The sequence below is a fragment of the Protopterus annectens genome, chromosome 10.part0 (assembly GCF_019279795.1).
Source record: "Protopterus annectens isolate FY-2018-M chromosome 10.part0, PAN1.0, whole genome shotgun sequence".
Lineage (NCBI taxonomy): Eukaryota > Metazoa > Chordata > Ceratodontiformes > Protopteridae > Protopterus > Protopterus annectens.
Window position 1 is genome coordinate 1,442,906,176 of NC_056744.1, and position 25,139 is coordinate 1,442,931,314.

Here is a 25,139-nt window from a genome sequence, read left to right on the forward strand (position 1 = left end):
GAGACCCCCATACTCAGAAATGGCATAGGCCCCCATGAGCCTGCTAAGCTGCCAAACCCCAAAGGTATGGGCCCTGGTAAGCATTGTGTAGTCTGCTCTTTCATACACTCAGGCACAGCCTACACTTTTCAACACTGCAACATCACGGTGCAGTTCAAAGCCCAGCACGATTGCCACTCAACTTTTCTAGTCTACACAGCCTACTACGACAAATGTTTTTCCTTCTACATAGGAAAAATTATTAGAAAGCTCTCAGACAGGGTGAAGGAACACCTTGCAGCCATCAGGCATAATGACAGTTACAATGCATTAAGCAGACAATCCACAAGCCGCAATGGCTTCGCCCATTTTTAATTTGTAGTGTTAGAACATGTCCAGCAGTTTTTTGGAGATTGCAACACACTACTGGAGCTGAAGGAATTAAGATGGCAACTCCTCCTTGAAGCAGATACCCCACCAGGGCACAATGAGAATCTCAACATTAAATGTGTATTAAAGTGGCACAATTAAAAAGTTATGGCATGCCTCCTAGGGGCAGGATGTTAGCAGATAAAACCTTTTGTTTTACAGCAGTGTCTTTAATTAGCCCAAATACTACTGCATTAGTGTAGTCTATCTACTAATCATAGTGAAGCATTTTTTATACCAGTTACACTATATAAAGCTCGCACAGTACTGCAAAAACATTACATTTTGCTCTGATGACATTTGATTGTTATCAATAAAGCAAACGAAAGTGCTCAGCAAATAACAGTTCTGGCTCAGTGTCTATTCATTGTTTTTTTTGTTTTTAACAGTTCAGAAGTTTTCAGTAGAATAAGTTTATTTCTTCCTAGTCTTTTTCAGTTTTGTTTTTCATATATATATATATATATATATATATATATATATATATATTATAAATTTTACTTATTACAAATAGTGCCTTCTGTGTGGATTCTGCATGCCCTCTCCGCGGTTGGGTGGGCATTCAAAAGACATGCGTAAATGGGCGTGCCTTCATTGAAGGTTGAAGGTCGAGCTGGCATATCAGCGTTTGTGAAAATCTACTGCCAATCATTAGCGGACCGGAGTTCCACTGTGGTGACCCCTAACCGGGAAAAGCCGAAAGACAACAACAACAATTATTTTGAAACAAAAAACAGAAATACTAAGCCGTATTAAAAATAGAGTGAATCAAAAGAAAACCTGCTTATAATAGGACACAAGAACTTTATTTCACTATTCAGTAAGCGCTTTCATCTCTTTTCGAGATTTCTTTAGACTGAATGAACTATAATTTAACACCTTATTCATGCAATTAACTTAATTATATAATTTCAATGAATGCTTTATTCTTTTCTTCCTTAAAAACACTTTAAAATTCTCTTTGTCATTTAGACCTGGAGGGTAACATGTATTTAGTTTCACCTGCCATGCATATTCCCTCCAGTCCAACTCTGAATCAAATAAATCTTCATAGTTGACAATTTGATTTAAAACAACAACTTTAAAATCAACTTTACATCCGCTGTTTCTGTAATGTTTTCTAAGGGCATTTTGTTCATCCTTGATTTCAGTTGTGTTTAAATGTTCATACATTCTATGACAAAGGTCCCTAGTGGTTCTTCCAGTGTAGAATGCATTACATGAAGCACATACTATCAAATATACAGCATATTTTGATTAATATTAACATTGTTAACTTTTAACTCTGTAATTCCTGTGTATAAATAAGAACAAAAATTACAATCATGACATCTAAACATTCCTTTTTATATTTTCCTTGGGGAAGGTTCAATTTGGACTGAAATACATTTTTGAAACTTTTCCCCCTTTTTGCCCAGAAACAATGGTCTCTCACCTATCACTTTTTTATCCCCTGGAATGCTACTCAGTACTTTCCAGATGATGTTTTTGATAGCCTTCTCATCTATGCTACTGATCACTTGCATGGGAGTATCATACTGATTGCTATTCTTATTTCTATCAGGTTTCTCCTCCCCTCTATTTCTTTCTACTAAAGTTTCTCTCAGCTTTTCATTAACTATTTCTCTAGGATATCCTCTTCTTAGAAATCTTTCACACAGTGCATTACTTTCAGTAATAAAATCTGAATCGTTATCTGTCAGCATGTCAACTCTATTGAGCTGACTTCTTAGTATGTTGACCTTTGTTCTCTTAGAGTGCATACTTTCAAAGTTCAAACACATATTATTTTGTATTTTTTTTTATATGTATTTGTTAACAATTTTCCAGACTCCACTACATCTAAGATGTGCAAGCTGCATATGTTCCAGTTAGATATAAATTTAAATATACACAAACATTGTTTATGTAATTTAAAAAATCATGGAATAGTTTGACATCCCCTCTCCGAATTAAAAAAATATCATTGATAAAACATTTACATGTGAAGACATTTTTAAAATAAGCACTTGAATAAATATTTGCCTTTTCCCATTATTCATGAACATATTGGCATAGCTGGGTGCCATTGCAGCAGCCATAGCTACCCCATTGATCTGTTGAAAAAAATTTCCATTAAATTAAAAAAAAAAATTGTATGACAGGATAATGTCTAGTATTTCCATAATCAAACTCACTTTTTCTGGAGAAATTATTTTCGAATCAATCAATTCCAGTCTGACTATATCCATTCCATCTTTGTTCTGTATAACTGTATATAAACATTGTATATCTAGTGTAACCAACAAGTCAGACTCTAATATTTTGACTTCTTTAATTTTGTTTTTAAAATCAAAGGTATTTCTTGTATGAGAATCAGCTTTGGATACAAAATCTTGTAATATTTTATCAACATAAATGGTGATTGTTTCTGTTTTGCACTTATTGCATGTAACAGTGGTGAATCATCTAATAATTTATGGACTACAGGTAATCCAAAAATTTTACTAATCTTGGGGTTAGGTGTTTCTAAATACCCCATAATTTCTGTGTTGATCATCTTATTACACACTCAATCATTAATGAACATATCAAGCATAGAATATGCTTTTTGAATATCTATAAACATCACGTTTTTATAAAAGTCACTATCAGCCAGCATTTCTGTCATCTTATCTTTATACATTTCTCTATCTAAAATGACAATGGTATTACCTTTGTCAGCTTTGGTCACAATCAAATTATCATTGTTTAAAATTTCTTAGAAAACAGCCCTTCTTTAGTCGTCATGTTGTAATATTTTCTTTTTGGTTTGTTATTCAGAAACTCTCTTATATGTACTTCAGTAACATTTAAAAAAGCTTCTACTTCTGGCCATTAAGGTGGATTAAATACACTGGGTTTACATAGTTTGTTAGCTCTTACTCCACTGTTTGGAAAAAGAAACTTTAGATACAATTTTCTAACATAATCTCTTAAATCATTCACAGTATCACACTTATCTGCCCTTTTCACTTTAACAAACGTCCAACCCTTTTTTTAAAACATTACAGTCAAAATTGTTTAAAAAAACTTTGGGCAGGTTCACAGTTTTAAAACTTACATTAGACATACCTAAGATTTTTTGGTAATTTATCTCTGTCCTTTCCCCTTGACTTTCTGGTTCCAGTTCTTTTGATAAAATCCATTTCCCTGTGCATTGCTCATGGGTTCTGCAACTTGTGCCCATGTTCTGTTCCCAATCCCAGTTCTTTGATAGATTTTTACAGGCTGAAAACCTATCCTTGTCCTTTATAATTTACTGTATTAGAGATTATTGTAAAAACTTTTTGAGAGAACTGGCTACAAACATCCGGGACAGGAAGGACACTAGTTATCCACCTATTTTGAAGCAGGCTATTATTAGCAACTCCAAAAGTGATGGTGGGGGAGATAATCACCTCTGTTTTAATATGGAGATGACCTCAGATTCTATGTGTATTAGAAATATTATTGAACAAAACTGGAAGATTATTGAGGGAAACCATGATTTGTTACAACTAGTAGGAGTGAAACTCAAATTTGTACAATTTCAGTTTAAAAACACTGTTAGAAAAGGGAAAGGATAAGATGTCTACAGATGGATTTAAGACAAACAAATCCCGGGGCATGTACAAGTGTAAAGATCATGGAATGTGCAGGTTCATTTTGGAAGGGCCATACATTGCACTACCACACATACCCTACACCATTAGTGTTCAAGGAGTTTATACTTGCAAGACCACGGGGTTAGTTTACATGGCAGTGTGTGACAAATGTCAAAAATTTTATGTGGGGATGACGACCAGAAACCTAAACAAGAGAATTAGGGAGCATATTTATAGTATAAAAAGGAAAGACAAAAAACATGCCCTGTATAAACACAGTCAAGAGTGTGTAGGTTTTAACACATTTTTATTTTCCATTTTAAAACAGGGCAAGCCAGACTTTAGAGGTGGAGAATTTAAAAACGTTTTGGAACAGAGAAAAGCCAGATGGTAGATAAGGTTACAGGTAGACAAAAAAACTGGCCTTAATGATGTAATAAACATTGTGTTTTTTAAAAAATCGTAGGTTATGTGTTAAAATGAATGTTTTTTTATAACCCTACTGCACTGTGTTTATGTTTCTTTAAATTCTGATTTTAAGTTGGTTAATTAAGTAATTTGCTTTAATTGCCAATTGATGGTTTGCTGCTTTTAAGAGTTGTATTTAAAGAGGTTTTTTTACTAGTGTTTTATCATGTATTGTTCTGAAAAAGTCTTCTGGATGAAAGCGGTGATTAGAGGAAGAATACGCTAATTTATTGCTCCTGTGGTCTCTTCCGGTGTGGATTTGGTGTTTGTTTTTTACTTGTTTTTTTGGCACCTGCACTTTTCGTGGTTACTGTATTATTTGGCTCCATATTTCGAAAACAGTCTCTTCTTTCTTGTGGTTGGTTACCTTGTCTTTTATGGGCCAGCCTTTCAGATTTTCTGGTATCAACTCCTTCTGTATTGTTCTGACTAGGCAATCGCCTTTCTCTTTGATTATCTTCTTCCTTGGCCAACTGGTTAATATCCTGCAGTTCTTGTCTCAGGCATACGACTCCTCTTTTGTAATCTTTTCCATCTCTCTGGAGCTTTTTGGTTTTATGTTTTTTTTAAATATCATTTTCTTTAATCAAGTTATCTTGTATAGTATTAAATTTAAGAAAAAATAGAGAATGTATATTTTTGTTCATATTAATCAGCATTTCCAGGTATTTCATACCTATTTTTGGGTTTAAGTCTATCCACTGATTGACATACTCTGCTGGCAGATCTTCCCTAATCGGCATTTTATTATTTATTATAAGTCAGTTTTCCTTTGATTTGACATGTATTATTTTATATAACAGAACTTCATCAGTTCAAAGAATTTTAACATAAATGAAATTCGTTCATTGCAATTTGTGGGTTGTAGTTAGTGTGCTAGAACTCAGTAGCTTTAAACAGACAGGAAATTAAATGCCTTTGATTCTGATGAAGTTTCATGTTACTGTGTGGAACAAAAGTGCTAAATTTAAGTAATAAATATGAGTTAATTATGAGTGAATGTGTGGTTGTTTTGTTGAATACTGATATGAAGGAATCATTCAAGATTTCTGCCTTAATTCATCCCATCATTAATTCATTTACTTAATTCTGTTTCTGTCTTCGGGGCGGCCATGGTGGTGCAATGGTTAGCATTGTTACCTCTGTAACTCTTTCCCTCTTCCCAAAACCCATTATTATGCACTTCATTGAATGTCAATGAGACAAAGTTTCAACTCCACAAATTCAGACCTCTTACACTGAACTCACGGATCATTTCTGTTATTACAAATCATTGCCAGTGCGATTTCTATTACTGAAATGCAGTGATTCACTGTATGTGGGGGGGGGACTTTGCTTTCCAATTTTCTTCCCAGTTGTTCAACCACAAAGTTACTCTATATAAAGAAAGCAAAGGTAAGGCAACACTCTGCCTACATGTGTGGTGTATGGGAGACATGCCCTCCTTAAATAAACACTCTGCCTACATGTGTGGTGTATGGGAGACATGCCCTCCTTAAATAAACACTCTGCCTACATGTGTGGTGTATGGGGGACATGCCCTCCTTAAATAAACACTCTGCCTACATGTGTGGTGTATGGGAGACATGCCCTCCTTAAATAAACACTCTGCCTACATGTGTGGTGTATGGGAGACATGCCCTCCTTAAATAAACACTCTGCCTACATGTGTGGTGTATGGGAGACATGCCCTCCTTAAATAAACACTCTGTCTACATGTGTGGTGTATGGGAGACATGCCCTCCTTAAATAAACACTCTGCCTACATGTGTGGTGTATGGGAGACATGCCCTCCTTAAATAAACACTCTGCCTACATGTGTGGTGTATGGGAGACATGCCCTCCTTAAATAAACACTCTGCCTACATGTGTGGTGTATGGGAGACATGCCTCCTTAAATAAACACTCTGCCTACATGTGTGGTGTATGGGAGACATGCCCTCCTTAAATAAACACTCTGCCTACATGTGTGGTGTATGGGAGACATGCCCTCCTTAAATAAACACTCTGCCTACATGTGTGGTGTATGGGAGACATGCCCTCCTTAAATAAACACTCTGCCTACATGTGTGGTGTATGGGAGACATGCCCTCCTTAAATAAACACTCTGCCTACATGTGTGGTGTATGGGAGACATGCCCTCCTTAAATAAACACTCTGCCTACATGTGTGGTGTATGGGAGACATGCCCTCCTTAAATAAACACTCTGCCTACATGTGTGGTGTATGGGAGACATGCCCTCCTTAAATAAACACTCTGCCTACATGTGTGGTGTATGGGAGACATGCCCTCCTTAAATAAACACTCTGCCTACATGTGTGGTGTATGGGAGACATGCCCTCCTTAAATAAACACTCTGCCTACATGTGTGGTGTATGGGAGACATGCCCTCCTTAAATAAACACTCTGCCTACATGTGTGGTGTATGGGAGACATGCCTCCTTAAATAAACACTCTGCCTACATGTGTGGTGTATGGGAGACATGCCCTCCTTAAATAAACACTCTGCCTACATGTGTGGTGTATGGGAGACATGCCCTCCTTAAATAAACACTCTGCCTACATGTGTGGTGTATGGGAGACATGCCCTCCTTAAATAAACACTCTGCCTACATGTGTGGTGTATGGGAGACATGCCCTCCTTAAATAAACACTCTGCCTACATGTGTGGTGTATGGGAGACATGCCCTCCTTAAATAAACACTCTGCCTACATGTGTGGTGTATGGGAGACATGCCCTCCTTAAATAAACACTCTGCCTACATGTGTGGTGTATGGGAGACATGCCCTCCTTAAATAAACACTCTGCCTACATGTGTGGTGTATGGGAGACATGCCCTCCTTAAATAAACACTCTGCCTACATGTGTGGTGTATGGGAGACATGCCCTCCTTAAATAAACACTCTGCCTACATGTGTGGTGTATGGGAGACATGCCCTCCTTAAATAAACACTCTGCCTACATGTGTGGTGTATGGGAGACATGCCCTCCTTAAATAAACACTCTGCCTACATGTGTGGTGTATGGGAGACATGCCCTCCTTAAATAAACACTCTGCCTACATGTGTGGTGTATGGGAGACATGCCCTCCTTAAATAAACACTCTGCCTACATGTGTGGTGTATGGGAGACATGCCCTCCTTAAATAAACACTCTGCCTACATGTGTGGTGTATGGGAGACATGCCCTCCTTAAATAAACACTCTGCCTACATGTGTGGTGTATGGGAGACATCGCCTCCTTAAATAAACACTCTGCCTACATGTGTGGTGTATGGGAGACATGCCCTCCTTAAATAAACACTCTGCCTACATGTGTGGTGTATGGGAGACATGCCCTCCTTAAATAAACACTCTGCCTACATGTGTGGTGTATGGGAGACATGCCCTCCTTAAATAAACACTCTGCCTACATGTGTGGTGTATGGGAGACATGCCCTCCTTAAATAAACACTCTGCCTACATGTGTGGTGTATGGGAGACATGCCCTCCTTAAATAAACACTCTGCCTACATGTGTGGTGTATGGGAGACATGCCCTCCTTAAATAAACACTCTGCCTACATGTGTGGTGTATGGGAGACATGCCCTCCTTAAATAAACACTCTGCCTACATGTGTGGTGTATGGGAGACATGCCCTCCTTAAATAAACACTCTGCCTACATGTGTGGTGTATGGGAGACATGCCCTCCTTAAATAAACACTCTGCCTACATGTGTGGTGTATGGGAGACATGCCCTCCTTAAATAAACACTCTGCCTACATGTGTGGTGTATGGGAGACATGCCCTCCTTAAATAAACACTCTGCCTACATGTGTGGTGTATGGGAGACATGCCCTCCTTAAATAAACACTCTGCCTACATGTGTGGTGTATGGGAGACATGCCCTCCTTAAATAAACACTCTGCCTACATGTGTGGTGTATGGGAGACATGCCCTCCTTAAATAAACACTCTGCCTACATGTGTGGTGTATGGGAGACATGCCCTCCTTAAATAAACACTCTGCCTACATGTGTGGTGTATGGGAGACATGCCCTCCTTAAATAAACACTCTGCCTACATGTGTGGTGTATGGGAGACATGCCCTCCTTAAATAAACACTCTGCCTACATGTGTGGTGTATGGGAGACATGCCCTCCTTAAATAAACACTCTGCCTACATGTGTGGTGTATGGGAGACATGCCCTCCTTAAATAAACACTCTGCCTACATGTGTGGTGTATGGGAGACATGCCCTCCTTAAATAAACACTCTGCCTACATGTGTGGTGTATGGGAGACATGCCCTCCTTAAATAAACACTCTGCCTACATGTGTGGTGTATGGGAGACATGCCCTCCTTAAATAAACACTCTGCCTACATGTGTGGTGTATGGGAGACATGCCCTCCTTAAATAAACACTCTGCCTACATGTGTGGTGTATGGGAGACATGCCCTCCTTAAATAAACACTCTGCCTACATGTGTGGTGTATGGGAGACATGCCCTCCTTAAATAAACACTCTGCCTACATGTGTGTGGTGTATGGGAGACATGCCCTCCTTAAATAAACACTCTGCCTACATGTGTGGTGTATGGGAGACATGCCCTCCTTAAATAAACACTCTGCCTACATGTGTGGTGTATGGGAGACATGCCCTCCTTAAATAAACACTCTGCCTACATGTGTGGTGTATGGGAGACATGCCCTCCTTAAATAAACACTCTGCCTACATGTGTGGTGTATGGGAGACATGCCCTCCTTAAATAAACACTCTGCCTACATGTGTGGTGTATGGGAGACATGCCCTCCTTAAATAAACACTCTGCCTACATGTGTGGTGTATGGGAGACATGCCCTCCTTAAATAAACACTCTGCCTACATGTGTGGTGTATGGGAGACATGCCCTCCTTAAATAAACACTCTGCCTACATGTGTGGTGTATGGGAGACATGCCCTCCTTAAATAAACACTCTGCCTACATGTGTGGTGTATGGGAGACATGCCCTCCTTAAATAAACACTCTGCCTACATGTGTGGTGTATGGGAGACATGCCCTCCTTAAATAAACACTCTGCCTACATGTGTGGTGTATGGGAGACATGCCCTCCTTAAATAAACACTCTGCCTACATGTGTGGTGTATGGGAGACATGCCCTCCTTAAATAAACACTCTGCCTACATGTGTGGTGTATGGGAGACATGCCCTCCTTAAATAAACACTCTGCCTACATGTGTGGTGTATGGGAGACATGCCCTCCTTAAATAAACACTCTGCCTACATGTGTGGTGTATGGGAGACATGCCCTCCTTAAATAAACACTCTGCCTACATGTGTGGTGTATGGGAGACATGCCCTCCTTAAATAAACACTCTGCCTACATGTGTGGTGTATGGGAGACATGCCCTCCTTAAATAAACACTCTGCCTACATGTGTGGTGTATGGGAGACATGCCCTCCTTAAATAAACACTCTGCCTACATGTGTGGTGTATGGGAGACATGCCCTCCTTAAATAAACACTCTGCCTACATGTGTGGTGTATGGGAGACATGCCCTCCTTAAATAAACACTCTGCCTACATGTGTGGTGTATGGGAGACATGCCCTCCTTAAATAAACACTCTGCCTACATGTGTGGTGTATGGGAGACATGCCCTCCTTAAATAAACACTCTGCCTACATGTGTGGTGTATGGGAGACATGCCCTCCTTAAATAAACACTCTGCCTACATGTGTGGTGTATGGGAGACATGCCCTCCTTAAATAAACACTCTGCCTACATGTGTGGTGTATGGGAGACATGCCCTCCTTAAATAAACACTCTGCCTACATGTGTGGTGTATGGGAGACATGCCCTCCTTAAATAAACACTCTGCCTACATGTGTGGTGTATGGGAGACATGCCCTCCTTAAATAAACACTCTGCCTACATGTGTGGTGTATGGGAGACATGCCCTCCTTAAATAAACACTCTGCCTACATGTGTGGTGTATGGGAGACATGCCCTCCTTAAATAAACACTCTGCCTACATGTGTGGTGTATGGGAGACATGCCCTCCTTAAATAAACACTCTGCCTACATGTGTGGTGTATGGGAGACATGCCCTCCTTAAATAAACACTCTGCCTACATGTGTGGTGTATGGGAGACATGCCCTCCTTAAATAAACACTCTGCCTACATGTGTGGTGTATGGGAGACATGCCCTCCTTAAATAAACACTCTGCCTACATGTGTGGTGTATGGGAGACATGCCCTCCTTAAATAAACACTCTGCCTACATGTGTGGTGTATGGGAGACATGCCCTCCTTAAATAAACACTCTGCCTACATGTGTGGTGTATGGGAGACATGCCCTCCTTAAATAAACACTCTGCCTACATGTGTGGTGTATGGGAGACATGCCCTCCTTAAATAAACACTCTGCCTACATGTGTGGTGTATGGGAGACATGCCCTCCTTAAATAAACACTCTGCCTACATGTGTGGTGTATGGGAGACATGCCCTCCTTAAATAAACACTCTGCCTACATGTGTGGTGTATGGGAGACATGCCCTCCTTAAATAAACACTCTGCCTACATGTGTGGTGTATGGGAGACATGCCCTCCTTAAATAAACACTCTGCCTACATGTGTGGTGTATGGGAGACATGCCCTCCTTAAATAAACACTCTGCCTACATGTGTGGTGTATGGGAGACATGCCCTCCTTAAATAAACACTCTGCCTACATGTGTGGTGTATGGGAGACATGCCCTCCTTAAATAAACACTCTGCCTACATGTGTGGTGTATGGGAGACATGCCCTCCTTAAATAAACACTCTGCCTACATGTGTGGTGTATGGGAGACATGCCCTCCTTAAATAAACACTCTGCCTACATGTGTGGTGTATGGGAGACATGCCCTCCTTAAATAAACACTCTGCCTACATGTGTGGTGTATGGGAGACATGCCCTCCTTAAATAAACACTCTGCCTACATGTGTGGTGTATGGGAGACATGCCCTCCTTAAATAAACACTCTGCCTACATGTGTGGTGTATGGGAGACATGCCCTCCTTAAATAAACACTCTGCCTACATGTGTGGTGTATGGGAGACATGCCCTCCTTAAATAAACACTCTGCCTACATGTGTGGTGTATGGGAGACATGCCCTCCTTAAATAAACACTCTGCCTACATGTGTGGTGTATGGGAGACATGCCCTCCTTAAATAAACACTCTGCCTACATGTGTGGTGTATGGGAGACATGCCCTCCTTAAATAAACACTCTGCCTACATGTGTGGTGTATGGGAGACATGCCCTCCTTAAATAAACACTCTGCCTACATGTGTGGTGTATGGGAGACATGCCCTCCTTAAATAAACACTCTGCCTACATGTGTGGTGTATGGGAGACATGCCCTCCTTAAATAAACACTCTGCCTACATGTGTGGTGTATGGGAGACATGCCCTCCTTAAATAAACACTCTGCCTACATGTGTGGTGTATGGGAGACATGCCCTCCTTAAATAAACACTCTGCCTACATGTGTGGTGTATGGGAGACATGCCCTCCTTAAATAAACACTCTGCCTACATGTGTGGTGTATGGGAGACATGCCCTCCTTAAATAAACACTCTGCCTACATGTGTGGTGTATGGGAGACATGCCCTCCTTAAATAAACACTCTGCCTACATGTGTGGTGTATGGGAGACATGCCCTCCTTAAATAAACACTCTGCCTACATGTGTGGTGTATGGGAGACATGCCCTCCTTAAATAAACACTCTGCCTACATGTGTGGTGTATGGGAGACATGCCCTCCTTAAATAAACACTCTGCCTACATGTGTGGTGTATGGGAGACATGCCCTCCTTAAATAAACACTCTGCCTACATGTGTGGTGTATGGGAGACATGCCCTCCTTAAATAAACACTCTGCCTACATGTGTGGTGTATGGGAGACATGCCCTCCTTAAATAAACACTCTGCCTACATGTGTGGTGTATGGGAGACATGCCCTCCTTAAATAAACACTCTGCCTACATGTGTGGTGTATGGGAGACATGCCCTCCTTAAATAAACACTCTGCCTACATGTGTGGTGTATGGGAGACATGCCCTCCTTAAATAAACACTCTGCCTACATGTGTGGTGTATGGGAGACATGCCTCCTTAAATAAACACTCTGCCTACATGTGGTGTATGGGAGACATGCCCTCCTTAAATAAACACTCTGCCTACATGTGTGGTGTATGGGAGACATGCCCTCCTTAAATAAACACTCTGCCTACATGTGTGGTGTATGGGAGACATGCCCTCCTTAAATAAACACTCTGCCTACATGTGTGGTGTATGGGAGACATGCCCTCCTTAAATAAACACTCTGCCTACATGTGTGGTGTATGGGAGACATGCCCTCCTTAAATAAACACTCTGCCTACATGTGTGGTGTATGGGAGACATGCCCTCCTTAAATAAACACTCTGCCTACATGTGTGGTGTATGGGAGACATGCCCTCCTTAAATAAACACTCTGCCTTCATGTGTGGTGTATGGGAGACATGCCCTCCTTAAATAAACACTCTGCCTACATGTGTGGTGTATGGGAGACATGCCCTCCTTAAATAAACACTCTGCCTACATGTGTGGTGTATGGGAGACATGCCCTCCTTAAATAAACACTCTGCCTACATGTGTGGTGTATGGGAGACATGACCTCCTTAAATAAAAGCTTTTCTAAACATGCTTCATGGAGCTGAAGCTTAGAGTTGTTTATGTTCAACAGTTAAATCTTGAGTGAGTTTATAATGAAATGTGATACTTCACTTTAAAGGTATGGCTGTTGAGAGTCAAGTTTCTAACACCAATTTCATACCACTTTCTCCTCTAGCAGAAGTGAAATCTGTCACATACACATAAATCCTCCCTTTGCTGCATATCATCTCCAACTTCCCACTTTGCCAAAATGTTACCTGTTTTTCTACTCCCATGGTCAGTGAGAGAACTGATCTGTTTTGTCTTTGCTCACTTTTTATGCCGATAGTACTTCTGATATACTACCATACACCTGCTTCTTCCATATTATTGTTATTTCTTTGGCCCTTCTCACTCCTTCCTTTGTGATCCATCCTGACAGGATGCTACACATGAGAGTAGGCTTACAATCAAATTGTAAAACTCACCTTACCATCAGTCAGAAGGTTGAGGGTAAAAGTGAAAAAAGGCAAAATTGCTATCAAAAATCCTGTCAACTCCAAAATGTTGACATGTAGCTCCCGTTCTCTGTTTTGAGTGTCCCTGTTTTCAATTGGACCGCACTACAATGATGATCGGGAAAAGTACCCTTTTCCTCACTGTAGTGTGATCTTGGAGTTAGAATATTTAATTAGCAGGAGATGGGAGATGCAGGGGAATCAGTAGACATCTATATGAATTGGCAACAGTGTTTTGTCCGGATGGTGAGTAGCACAGAAGTTGTTGAATGTCGATTCTTGCCTTGCGAACAATTCAACATTCAGAGCAGTTGGCCTAACAGTTTCCTCTGTTCTGGTTCAGGGATGTGAACATTCATGGTTAGGGTTTTCATTATTTTGATAGTGAACCATGTTAGTATTCTACTTTTTTGGTCACTTTGATCAGTATTTGTTCTGCTTTCTTTAACATTAGCCTGGGTTTCATCCTAGCTACTACACGGTTTATCATGTCCACCTTCCCACCCTGCCTAATCCTTTTTGAAATATGGTTCCAATGTATCAGGACTCTTACTACCCATTTGTTAACCCTCCTGCCATCTACTGCATCATACTCCTTTGATGGTGGTAGGAGACAATAAGCTTACCTAGTCAGTCCTTTAAGTACATTTAATGCTACCTTTCTTCAATCCCTATAGTCACCCTCACTGTTTCTCTACCTGTCTAATGTTCTGAGAATGTCTCTTTGAATTCCTTCTAAACCAGTCATTCCAGTAATCTGTTCTTGGGTCTTCAACCTTTTTCTGTGAAGTACTTTCAGAAATCCAGAGAGTGGCTAGTCTCTATAATCTGCAGCCTGTTTCCCCTTTTTCCTGCTGTCTCTGCCTTTCTCGTACAAAATGACCCCTTCACTTCTTCCTGACATGGTCTTTTGCATCACTGTAATGTTCTTCAATCTCTTTGGTCACATTTGAGTAGAACACCAGCTCCTCTGATCTCTGGTCATAATCTTTCCCCTTCATTTCATGGATCACCCTAGGGTCTTTCCTCTGGATTGCTTCCAATAGCCTGATATTTCTTTCTTTGGCCCTTACAGCAGCTCACAGTGCCCAAGATGTGGTCCGACTATGTCTCTGAAGACTGAAAATATTACCTCTTCTTCTGGAGTCTGTCACCTTTAGTATATTCCCAGCATTCTGTCTGCTGCTACTATAGTGCCTTTGCCCTCCCCAATGCTCTCTATACTAATACGCCTCCTTACTAGGTTGCCTATACTTTATCTCCCTGCCATTTCCTTGTTGGTTGCTTGTGCTTGGCTGTCTTTGTTCCTCCCACCAGTTCTTACTGGCTTGGCCCTTCTTTCATTCCCAGTTCCTCCTGATTTTCTGGTGTTCTCTGTTTCCCTTTGTCCAAAACCCTCCTGATTTCATGTTCTGCATCTTTCCTCTGCTTCCCACTCTAACCTAATGCCTTCAGCCTTAGTTACCTCAGCATGTCCTGTGAGCTGCTGTTACTTCTTTCCTATAAATTCTATAAGTTGCCTGTCACTATTGCTATTGCCCATGCTACTGTCTTTGCCCTGTTGCTTGTGTCTGCTATCACTTCACTCCTCTCTTAAATCTCTGTTTTTCCTTTGCCTACATTGCCTTAATAATTAGACTTGTCTACCTGCCTTCCAGTGCTGTTTGCAATTTGGTCCTTTCTGTCTGCTACAGGTACTATTCTGCTCCACCTCAGTCTAGTTTGGACATGCTCATCCTTTCATGCCAGCTAACTGACCAAAGTTATTTTAATCCCCAAACCTCAATCACTAGGTTCACCACCCCCAACAAGACCCACACCCTGCTCTATCCCAAAAGTACCTGAGCCACAATGCTGCTAAACTATTGGTACACCTTATCACCAGACTCACTCACTTCTTTTTTTAGCTCCTACACTTGTGCTCCTCCTTCTGATTACACTTCTGTCTGTGTCATGCCTGAGATGTTCTCTGACTGCCTCTGGCTAAGCTCCTTCCAGAACCTTCACTGCTTTTTTTTCCTTTTACATCCAACCTATCTCAGTTATGTTCCTATATCTGGCAGTGGTCCTTTCCTATTTTTATGATAACTGTTTTACTTAGATTTTATCAACTTCAACATCAGCCATTTAAAGAATAATGATCTAGTCATCTAAATTCCTCTAACAGCTCCAACTGCACCCTCAACTGTGGTAACCTGTACAGTAGGTCATACTGTACTGTACTGTTGTGTCTCATGACTCCCTCACAGAGTGCTTAATAACTGTTCACTCTGCTCAGCTTTCCACTTGATCTTATAACTCCTCATTCAGCTATAAAGTTTGTCTGCATATTACTGCTTCCAGTGACATAAAAAGTAAACACACCCCACAGCAAATGTATGTAGGACCAAACCAGAGAACACAGGTAAAACAGTGCCATCTGAAAAAACGTTTACAAACCTGTTAGTGAGGACATCATAGGGGGTTCACTGATCATCCCTTATGGACATATAACTATTGTAGACTGACTCTATCTTGTAGAGTATCCTTTGATTTTTCTTTAGTCTCGCTGTATTTTTGCTTATTTATTTATTTTATTTTTATTTTACATTTGTTTACCGGGAAAGTCCGACTGGACACAGGTCCATTTTCAGCGGAGGCCCGGGGAGAAAAGCTTCACATTACAATACATTACATGAGAGTAAAAAGAAGTAGAACATACATATGGCATATATACACATCAGGACAACATGCTGGTGATAAACATACATATAGTATATATATATATATATATATATATATATATATATATATATATATATATATATATATATATCTTTATATATATATATGTATATACACACTCAAAACAGGACATCATGCTAGTGATTAACATTTCTTACAGTAGACAATCAGAGGTACATTTTTTTTCTTTTGCAGTTATACGTTTTGTAAGGTAAATGTATACGGGTTTGGAAGCTTTCAGGGAAGAAACTGTTTATACATAGCTGTACCCTGACAAATTCTCTTGGTATGGATTAGCCTGGTGAGTGGCATGAGCATAGCCAGTTACTTAAATAGTGGGTTTTCAGGAGGTTTTTGAATTGACTAAAGGAGGTGGTAGAAGTTATTTGGCTTGGTAGTGTGTTCCAGGTTTTGGCAATGGTGTTGGCAAAGAGGGACTTACCAGCTTTGTTTTTATGTTTGATGACAGTTATGAGGTTCTGGTTACTAGATCTTAAGGATCTAGAGGAAATGTGGGGCTGAATTAGGTGCTGAAGTGCTAGAGTTATCTCAGGAAGGTAGTACAGTTTCTGTGCTATAGAGAGTTCAAACATAGTGTCGTTGTCATGGAGGCCCAGCGCTGGAACAGTTTCCTATCTCGTGACAGTGGAAGGAACGGATGGGCCAGCACTCTTGTGCAGCACAAGTGACACACACTGTTCTAGCTCAGACCTGCAATCTGGAGAAACGTACAACATATCTGTTGTAGCAACAGGACTGGACTGCAATAGTTCTCCAAGCACTTCTGTGGAAGTCATTTCAGGTAATTTTTTAAGTGCAGAAAAATGCTTACCTTGAAAAATATCACAGCCCTTATGATTTGCATATCACTTTGAGCAAAAAATGCAGATGTACTTGTAAGTGTAAGATGTAAACTACCACTAAAAAATAATGGCTATGGCAAGTTCTACTGAATACTCCAGCATAGATTCTCTCGCTCTTTCACAGCGAGACTCACTAAACCATAGAAAAGATACTACACCTTCTGTAATAATCAAAAAAAGTATATGGGGCTTCCTCATACAAACAAAACATATACATATATATATATATATATATATATATATATATATATATATATATATATATATATATATACACATATATATATATATTTTTTTTTTTTTATATATATATATATATATATATATACATGGGTCTACTTCACTTGACCTAAATTTCATTTGACTGACAACTCGTCTGACTGACTCCCATTTCACCTTCATTTAAGACATAGATTTGTGGGTTTTCCTTCACCTGTGACTCGCTTGTGATAAAAATAATTACTGTAACTTACAGTGCTGACTGTTAGAATTCCAATAGTCATGTAGAAAGTAGTGCTGTAGTGTTTCTAAATGTGGGTTTGTCTCTTTACATTTTTATGGGAAGTATCTAAAGTAATTTGGCGAATGTTTTGTGAGTTCCCAGCAGTAGTGGCAGCATGTAGAGTACTGTAAGGCAAGTTAAAGGTATATGCCTTTTCCCCACTGTGATCCTGGAGTTAGTATATATAATTGGGGAGGGTTGGGGGACACAGCCCCCCACATTGGGGAGTGTGGGGCATAGCCCCCCCACCTAGTTTGGTTGTACATTGTCCTGTTTCTGTTAAGAGGGCAAGTAAGTAGTTTTTAAGTTCTGAAAAAGGTTAGTTATTGGTGTTCTAAGTGTGACTGTCTATGGTTTAAGATTTAGTATGTTGAAATTCAGCATTGTAAGCTGTCAGTGAAATGGGAGTCAGTCAAATGAGTTGCCAGTCAAATGAAATTTAGATCAATTGGGTGTTGGTCAAATGGGTGTCAGTCAAATCAGTCAAATGAGTTTTAGGTCAAGTGAAGTAGATCCATACATATATATACACACACATATATATATATATGTGTGTGTGTGTGTGTGTGTGTGTGTGTGTGTGTGTGTGTGTGTGTGTGTGTGTGTGTGTGTGTGTGTGTGTATATAGCCAGTAGTTTATCAACAGAAGCTCCTATATGGGCTTATTTTGCCATGAATTTGATTGTTAGCTTTCTCTCTTAATCACTCTGCATTTTGTGATTCATGAAATGGTAATTCATCTTCATTACAGGGACCCTTCATAAGATAAATTAATTTGCAAGTCATGAATGTTGCTGATGAAGCACATTTACTTGTTCCATTATGGTAAACATATAGTTTTTTTTTCATAACTTTACTTCTTCAACAATAGACTCTGTTTTAGTAATTTGTTAGTAATTTGTTAGCCTGAAAAAGGGTCCTAAAAGGAAACTGAATTGTTCAGTATTATAGGCAAACTACATTTTAAACATTGATTTTGCTATTTTCCTTTTAGCACCCTGTAGCCCACCAAATGCCAGAGCTACACTGGGCTGTGCCAGCAATGTTATATCCATCTACTGGGGTCAGAGTAATGGCGCACAACTTTATATTGCAAGTGCAGTCTCTGAAGATGGTGACAGTTATTCTTGCAATACAACGGACACAAGCTGTGATTTTGTGGATGTACAGTGTGGAGAAAAGTATCTTATCACTTTGATGGCAAACGATTCAAAATGCAACAGCCACATTCAGACCGTCGCTACACTTCAGACAGGTAACATGCATTTTTCCAGATGTGTGTGTGTGTGTGTGTGTGTGTGTGTGTGTGTGTGTGTGTGTGTGTGTGTGTGTGTGTGTGTGTGTGTGTGTGTATATATATATATATATATATATATATATATATATATAGAGAGAGAGAGAGAGAGAGAGAGAGAGAATTTCTCTTATTAATTTCTGTATATCTGTACTGTATAGCTTCAAGCATAAATCTGTTATACTGGTCTTAGGTAGGCAGATGTACAAAGCTGGAGGAGAGAAATAATATTATGAATATGTGTTGAGCACTAACATCCAACAGAACAGATATGCATTAAGACAACTTATGTAATACAAATATGCCTTATAACTGTGGGAATAAAGTTCTTTGATACACTTTGTATTCTTCTCCAGGATTCCATTATGTATGCAAGTGGAAAATGTAACTGCTATTCATAACTATGTATTGCTATCTTATTTTTACCCACAGCATACGATCTGTTCATGATTGACAACAATTTTATGAACACTGTTGTGCATTATCTACAGAAAACCCAGTAAATGCTCAGCATGTGAATAAAAGCAGATAACCACAGACAAACACCCAACACTAACATAAGTGCACATGAGAATAAGAAGGCAGCAGTTATTGTAGCAGAAGCGGGCTGAGTGAGAGGAGGCAAAGGAAACATCAGGCTCAGTCCTTTTGTGGGGGGTTATAAAAGAAAAGAAGACTGCTATTATTGTAATGCCTTTTTTTTTACTACCATTTGGACTGAAAGAACTGTTATGGTTGTTTCCAAGACTTGGCAGAGGTAAAAAGATATTAATTTGAGTGCATCTTGGGCAACCAAACATATCAGAACATGAATCTACATTTATAGTATGTCCAATGACTTAGCTGCAAAGAAAACTAGAACAACAACAAAAAAAAAAAAAAACAAAATGCCAACTTCCCATAACACCAACCGTCTACATTCAACAATAACATCAGACTACTAACAACATTGTCACAAGCACTCAGCATTGCATCAGACCTAAACATAGCACCACTACAGCCCTTTTTAGCTTCACAAACAATATAAACTTAGAATGAAATAACGGCCATGTTGTATCCTCCATATTCTTAGATTTATCCAAACTGTTTGATACTAATCTACATCAAAGCTACTAACTGAACTCACCACATTAAATTTCTCTCAAGCTGTAATAACCTTGATCCACAACTACCTGCCTGAATAGAAGCAGGCAGTAAAGTAGCGAAAAACATATTCCTCATTTCTTCCTGTCACTATAGGAGTACCAGAGGGCTCCATTCTTGGTCCAGTACTCTTTTGTATCCACACCATCTCCTTACACAGCACATCCAATGATTTCACAATAATTCAATACACATTTAACTCTATTCTCAACTGCTTAGTCCCTACCATTTCATCATTACAAAAAAGTATACTAGACTCCTTCACTTCTGTTGAAACATGGCTTTCCAACTCTCAGCTCCTTCTTAGCCCTAATAAAACAAAACTCATGTTTTTCACCCATAAAAACAATAATGAACTTGAACAAAGCTTCACCATCGCCTCCAATGATAATACCCCCTTAAAATAATACCCCAAACTGCTAAGTAGAATCATAGATGATAACTTGAAATACAACCGTCATATATCTCACATAATTAAAAAAAAAAACCACCAAAACTTAGTACCTGAAACAGATCCAAATTCTACCTAACAAATAGTACCAAAAAACATAGCAACTACCTTCCTACTACTATCACTACTGTGTACTCCACCTATTACAAGCCAAAAACCTAACCTTATAACAAACCTAAGCTCTTGCTTCAAGAAAATTGAAAAATTTGCCTCCAACCTTCCTTCATATATCTATCAATGCCATGCACTGAAGAAAATACATTGGTTAGAATTACTTAATCACCTTACCTTTTTTCAGGTAATCACAGCTCGCATTCTACTTTATCAACCTGAAAATTGTCCAGAATTACAAAACGTTCTAGCACACTACACTCCTACAAGACCGTTAAGCTCTAATTCACAAGCTCAACTCACTCCAACAAATAAAAAAAAACACTCAGCAGGTGACTCGATAAACATCACAAACTTGCTGAAATCCATCCTCTCAACATAAAACATACTTTAAATCTTCCGGAATTTAAACTTCTTCTCAAAGAATATCTCTCTCAAAAATGTTTGTGTTCCTGTTGTACTCCTTCCTAGTCCTGAAAACCTCTTAAGCAAATCACTTTCTTCTCTCCTACCAGTTCATTCTCTTTCCTTCCTCCTGCCAGTTTTCTCACATTCTCTTATTTAACAATGAATACCTAACCATGTTTTAACCAAGTACTTTTAATTATAGAATCTTACTTGATCATTTTTCTTCTCTTACCAATGTATAACTGACATTGTCTTTTACCCATGTTCTATATCTTCTTTTACCTGGACTGTTTTATTAATTTCTTGTTATATTACTATGCTCAGCATACATGATGTAACCTGTTTTTTTTTGTAGTATGCTGGATGTACTGTAATTGACATTGTCTTTTACCTATGTTCTATATCTTTTTTTACCTGGAGTGTTTTATTAATTTCTTGTTATATTACTATGCTCAGCATGCATGATGTAACCTGTTTTGTGTATTATGCTGGATGTACTGTATTTGTATAACTTGATGCTGGAGCTTTTCTCCTCGGGCCTCCGCTGAAAATAGACCTGGTCCAGTCGAAATTTCCCCGTTAACAAATGTAAAATAAAATAAATAAATAAATGTTCTTCCTTTGTGTAACCTATCACAACTACCATGCCCAATAATAAACAACACATCTTTTCTTACACCCTTTCAGCATTTAGACTCATAAAATTACAAATTGTGGTTTCTCTACTATCTACACTCATCCTTGTGAACTTTCATCCTGCATTTATTCATTGTAAATCATGTACTTTTCAATATGATTTTTATTTACTTTAAAATGCTCTGTATAAGATATTTTTTTATTTAAAACTTCTCAGTATAAGCTGTTTTTTTGTTGTATTTTTCAACGTGGAATATATAGATATATTTTCTGTGTTTCTCATGTATAAGCTTTTCTGTGTCGTATAAGAAATTGCTGTATAAAGTACTTAAATGGGGAGTTTACTCCCCAGGCCTCAGATGAAAAGGAGTATGCTTCTCATCCCAGTTGGACTTTCTCAGTAATCAAATACTAAATAAGAATATACGAACAAAATTGCTGTAGATAACGCTAAGTACTCAGAAAAACCTCCAGGCAGCCGAATGGAAAAATTCCACTGTTTATTAATAGACCACACTAAAAATAAATAAGAATAATAATAATAAATCAATATTTTTTACAGTTTTTTACAAGAAACCTAAACTTAGATGAACATGAAATTAAGTCCCTGTGTGGCGGGAGGGTTTTTCATTCTACGATGCATGTATCACAGTGCTGCTTTATTTTATTCATGTTGCCCTTTGCAGCAGTTTCAGACATCTTCCTCTTTTTTCCTTGGTCCACTGACTGCCATAAGTCCTATCCACTACCGATGTCCCCAGTCTGCCGTCACTAGCTGATAATAACACAAACTGCTATACAAGTCCTGTTTATCAATACCTGTGACCCAGTCCCTCTACTCCAAGATTTCCTTGAAAGGTTGAACCACCTTATTCGAAGTGAAAGGTCAGTAACGAGGCTTGGCTATGAAAGCAGCAGTAACAGAGAGTCGACTTTAAATGTGCCCATTTGCCTGCAACACCGACAGTGATTCACAAGCTATATTTTTGGATAACTGTCTCTTCCATGGTCTTTCTTAAAATAATGCTTAGCTATGCAGTGATATTAACTAACCACATATGCTCTTCTATACAAAGTGAATGGTATATCAACCAATGACAGTATGCTACATAAGCATCTCTCAGGCAATATGATTTAGGTATCACACCACAATTTTTTACTGTCAGATTTTGCCTATCTCCTAGATGTATTGATTTTCTTTAAAAAGTTATGTCTTTCTTTGGAGATATAAGGCTACATACATTATTAAGTAATTAAATTATGTTAGTATAAAGTTTTCTTATCACTGCCATAAGTGAATTAATTACCAAATTAACTTCTATTTTGAAAAGAACTTGTTTTTTTCTAACCATCTGCTATAAATTTTAAATGCCAATAGCCTGAAATGTAATGGTTAAAGACAGGTACAAAGGTACAGTGCAAGGCCAGTTATGACTCTAAATCCCTTTGACCTTTCCACAAAGAAAAAAAAAATAATAATCCTTTGTAACCTACTCTGGCCTTATCTCTGCCAACATCCATCTGACAACCACAACCCTCTACCAAACCCAGTCTTTGCCAAAGACAAATGTACAGCTGACTTGCTGATGGAAAGCAGACTAGTCCTTGTGTTGCACTATTTCTTGTGTAAAACAATGTTCTCCTCCTCAGTCACTTTAGAGGCTTGGTACATGGCAAAATGAATGCAATAATAACTGTACTCATTCAAAACTGCTGCTTAAGCTGTAATTGTGTGCACTTCAGTTAGACGTCTGTCTCTTACTCCCAACAAAGGGCGCATCTGTGTATCTGTAAGTGGATGCCAGAAACTGAAATTCAGCTCCTTCTGTAATATATTATCTATATATACTCCACAATTTGTTTTCTGTCTTGCTATACCCAGAGAGATCAGACTCAGTATGCGATTATCACTGCAACACCTTCATGATTCATTATAGTTCCTTGTTTTCATAGAGCTTATGCATGACACCTTAACCTCTAGTTACTGTTTTACCTTTGGCGCTGATTAAAACTTTAGATTACTCTGACACTGCTCATGGCACTACTGTTGTCATTTTCCTAAAAACATCTGTACTGCCTGGGTCCATAAAATCTGATTTCAACCATTCTTATAGTTGTTTACACCAACATTTCCTTTATGTGCACTTGAGAGAACATTTATAAACAATCATGACGTCAGGTTTCCACTACTCATACTGATTGTTTTTCTTTGCACTTGTCTCTGAGGAGGGACCTTGATACTCTTACCTCACTAACCTATCAAAGATGTCCCTCTCCTGGTTCCTAAGTTATCTTGCTGACAGACAACAAGCAGTATGATGGAAATCCAAACTTTCACCACTTCTGCCTGTCCCAGTCGGAGTACCCCAAGGATCCCTACTAGGGCCCCTTCTTTTCACCATCTTCTCCAATGATCTAGCCTCATCCACAACACATGCTGAAGTAGTTCAGTATGCAGATGAGTCACCTTTAATCTACCCAGCAGATACCTTACCAGACCTCCAAATAGTAGCCCAACAAGCTTTTAATGATATAGAAACATATCTATGTAAATCACAACTAATCCTCAACCCCAAAAAGACACAGTTAATGCTATTTACCAGTAGCAAACACTCACCGACCACCCCTCCTTTCACTATTCTCTCAGCAAACAAGGCAGTCATCCAACCAGTTGGGCATACAAAACTCCTTGGAGTGACAATTAACAGCAAACTCAGATTTGACCAACATATAGCCACCACAATTAAGAAAGTTCACATTAAACTTGTCTCACTGTACAGAAGCAAGCCATTCCTCATTGACAATACCAGACTAGCCATATCCAGAACCTTCTTCCTCTTTACGCTCGTTTATGCTTTCCCCCTCTTTACCAACTTAAAAAAAAATCATACTTAACCAAATTGTAAAGTTGCTACAACAACTCACAGTGATCTTTACTGAAATGCTTGTGTGTGTTTCTTTTTTAACTGTATCTACTAGAAAACAGTACTGAATACTTCTTTTGTGTAGACTAACTGGATGATGTGTATTCTGCATCTTACTATATGTATACTATTCTACTATCTAATTATTGTATTTTGCTTATATTTCTGTTGAGTTTTTCTCCTCGGACCTACACTGAAAATGAGCTTCTAGCCCAGTCAGACTCTCCCAGAACACAAATATCTATCTATATCTATATATATATATATATATATATATATATATATATATATATATATATATAAATATAGATGTGTGTGTGTGTGTGTGTGTGTGTGTGTGTGTGTGTGTGTGTGTGTGTGTGTGTGTGTGTGTGTTTAAATAAATAAATATTACATTACAAACCACAAATATTGATCA

The 25,139-nt window shown here is 38.9% G+C and overlaps 1 protein-coding gene across 1 annotated transcript in view; it reads left to right on the forward strand.

Annotated features, from left to right (window-relative positions):
• LOC122814297 overlaps window positions 1-25,139 on the forward strand; it is a 780,122-nt gene that overhangs the window by 408,585 nt on the left and 346,398 nt on the right. Inside the window, exon 46 of the mRNA XM_044086885.1 lies at window positions 18,749-19,009. Coding sequence (XP_043942820.1) covers window positions 18,749-19,009 — 261 coding nt within the window. The remainder of the gene's footprint in view (window positions 1-18,748; window positions 19,010-25,139) is intronic.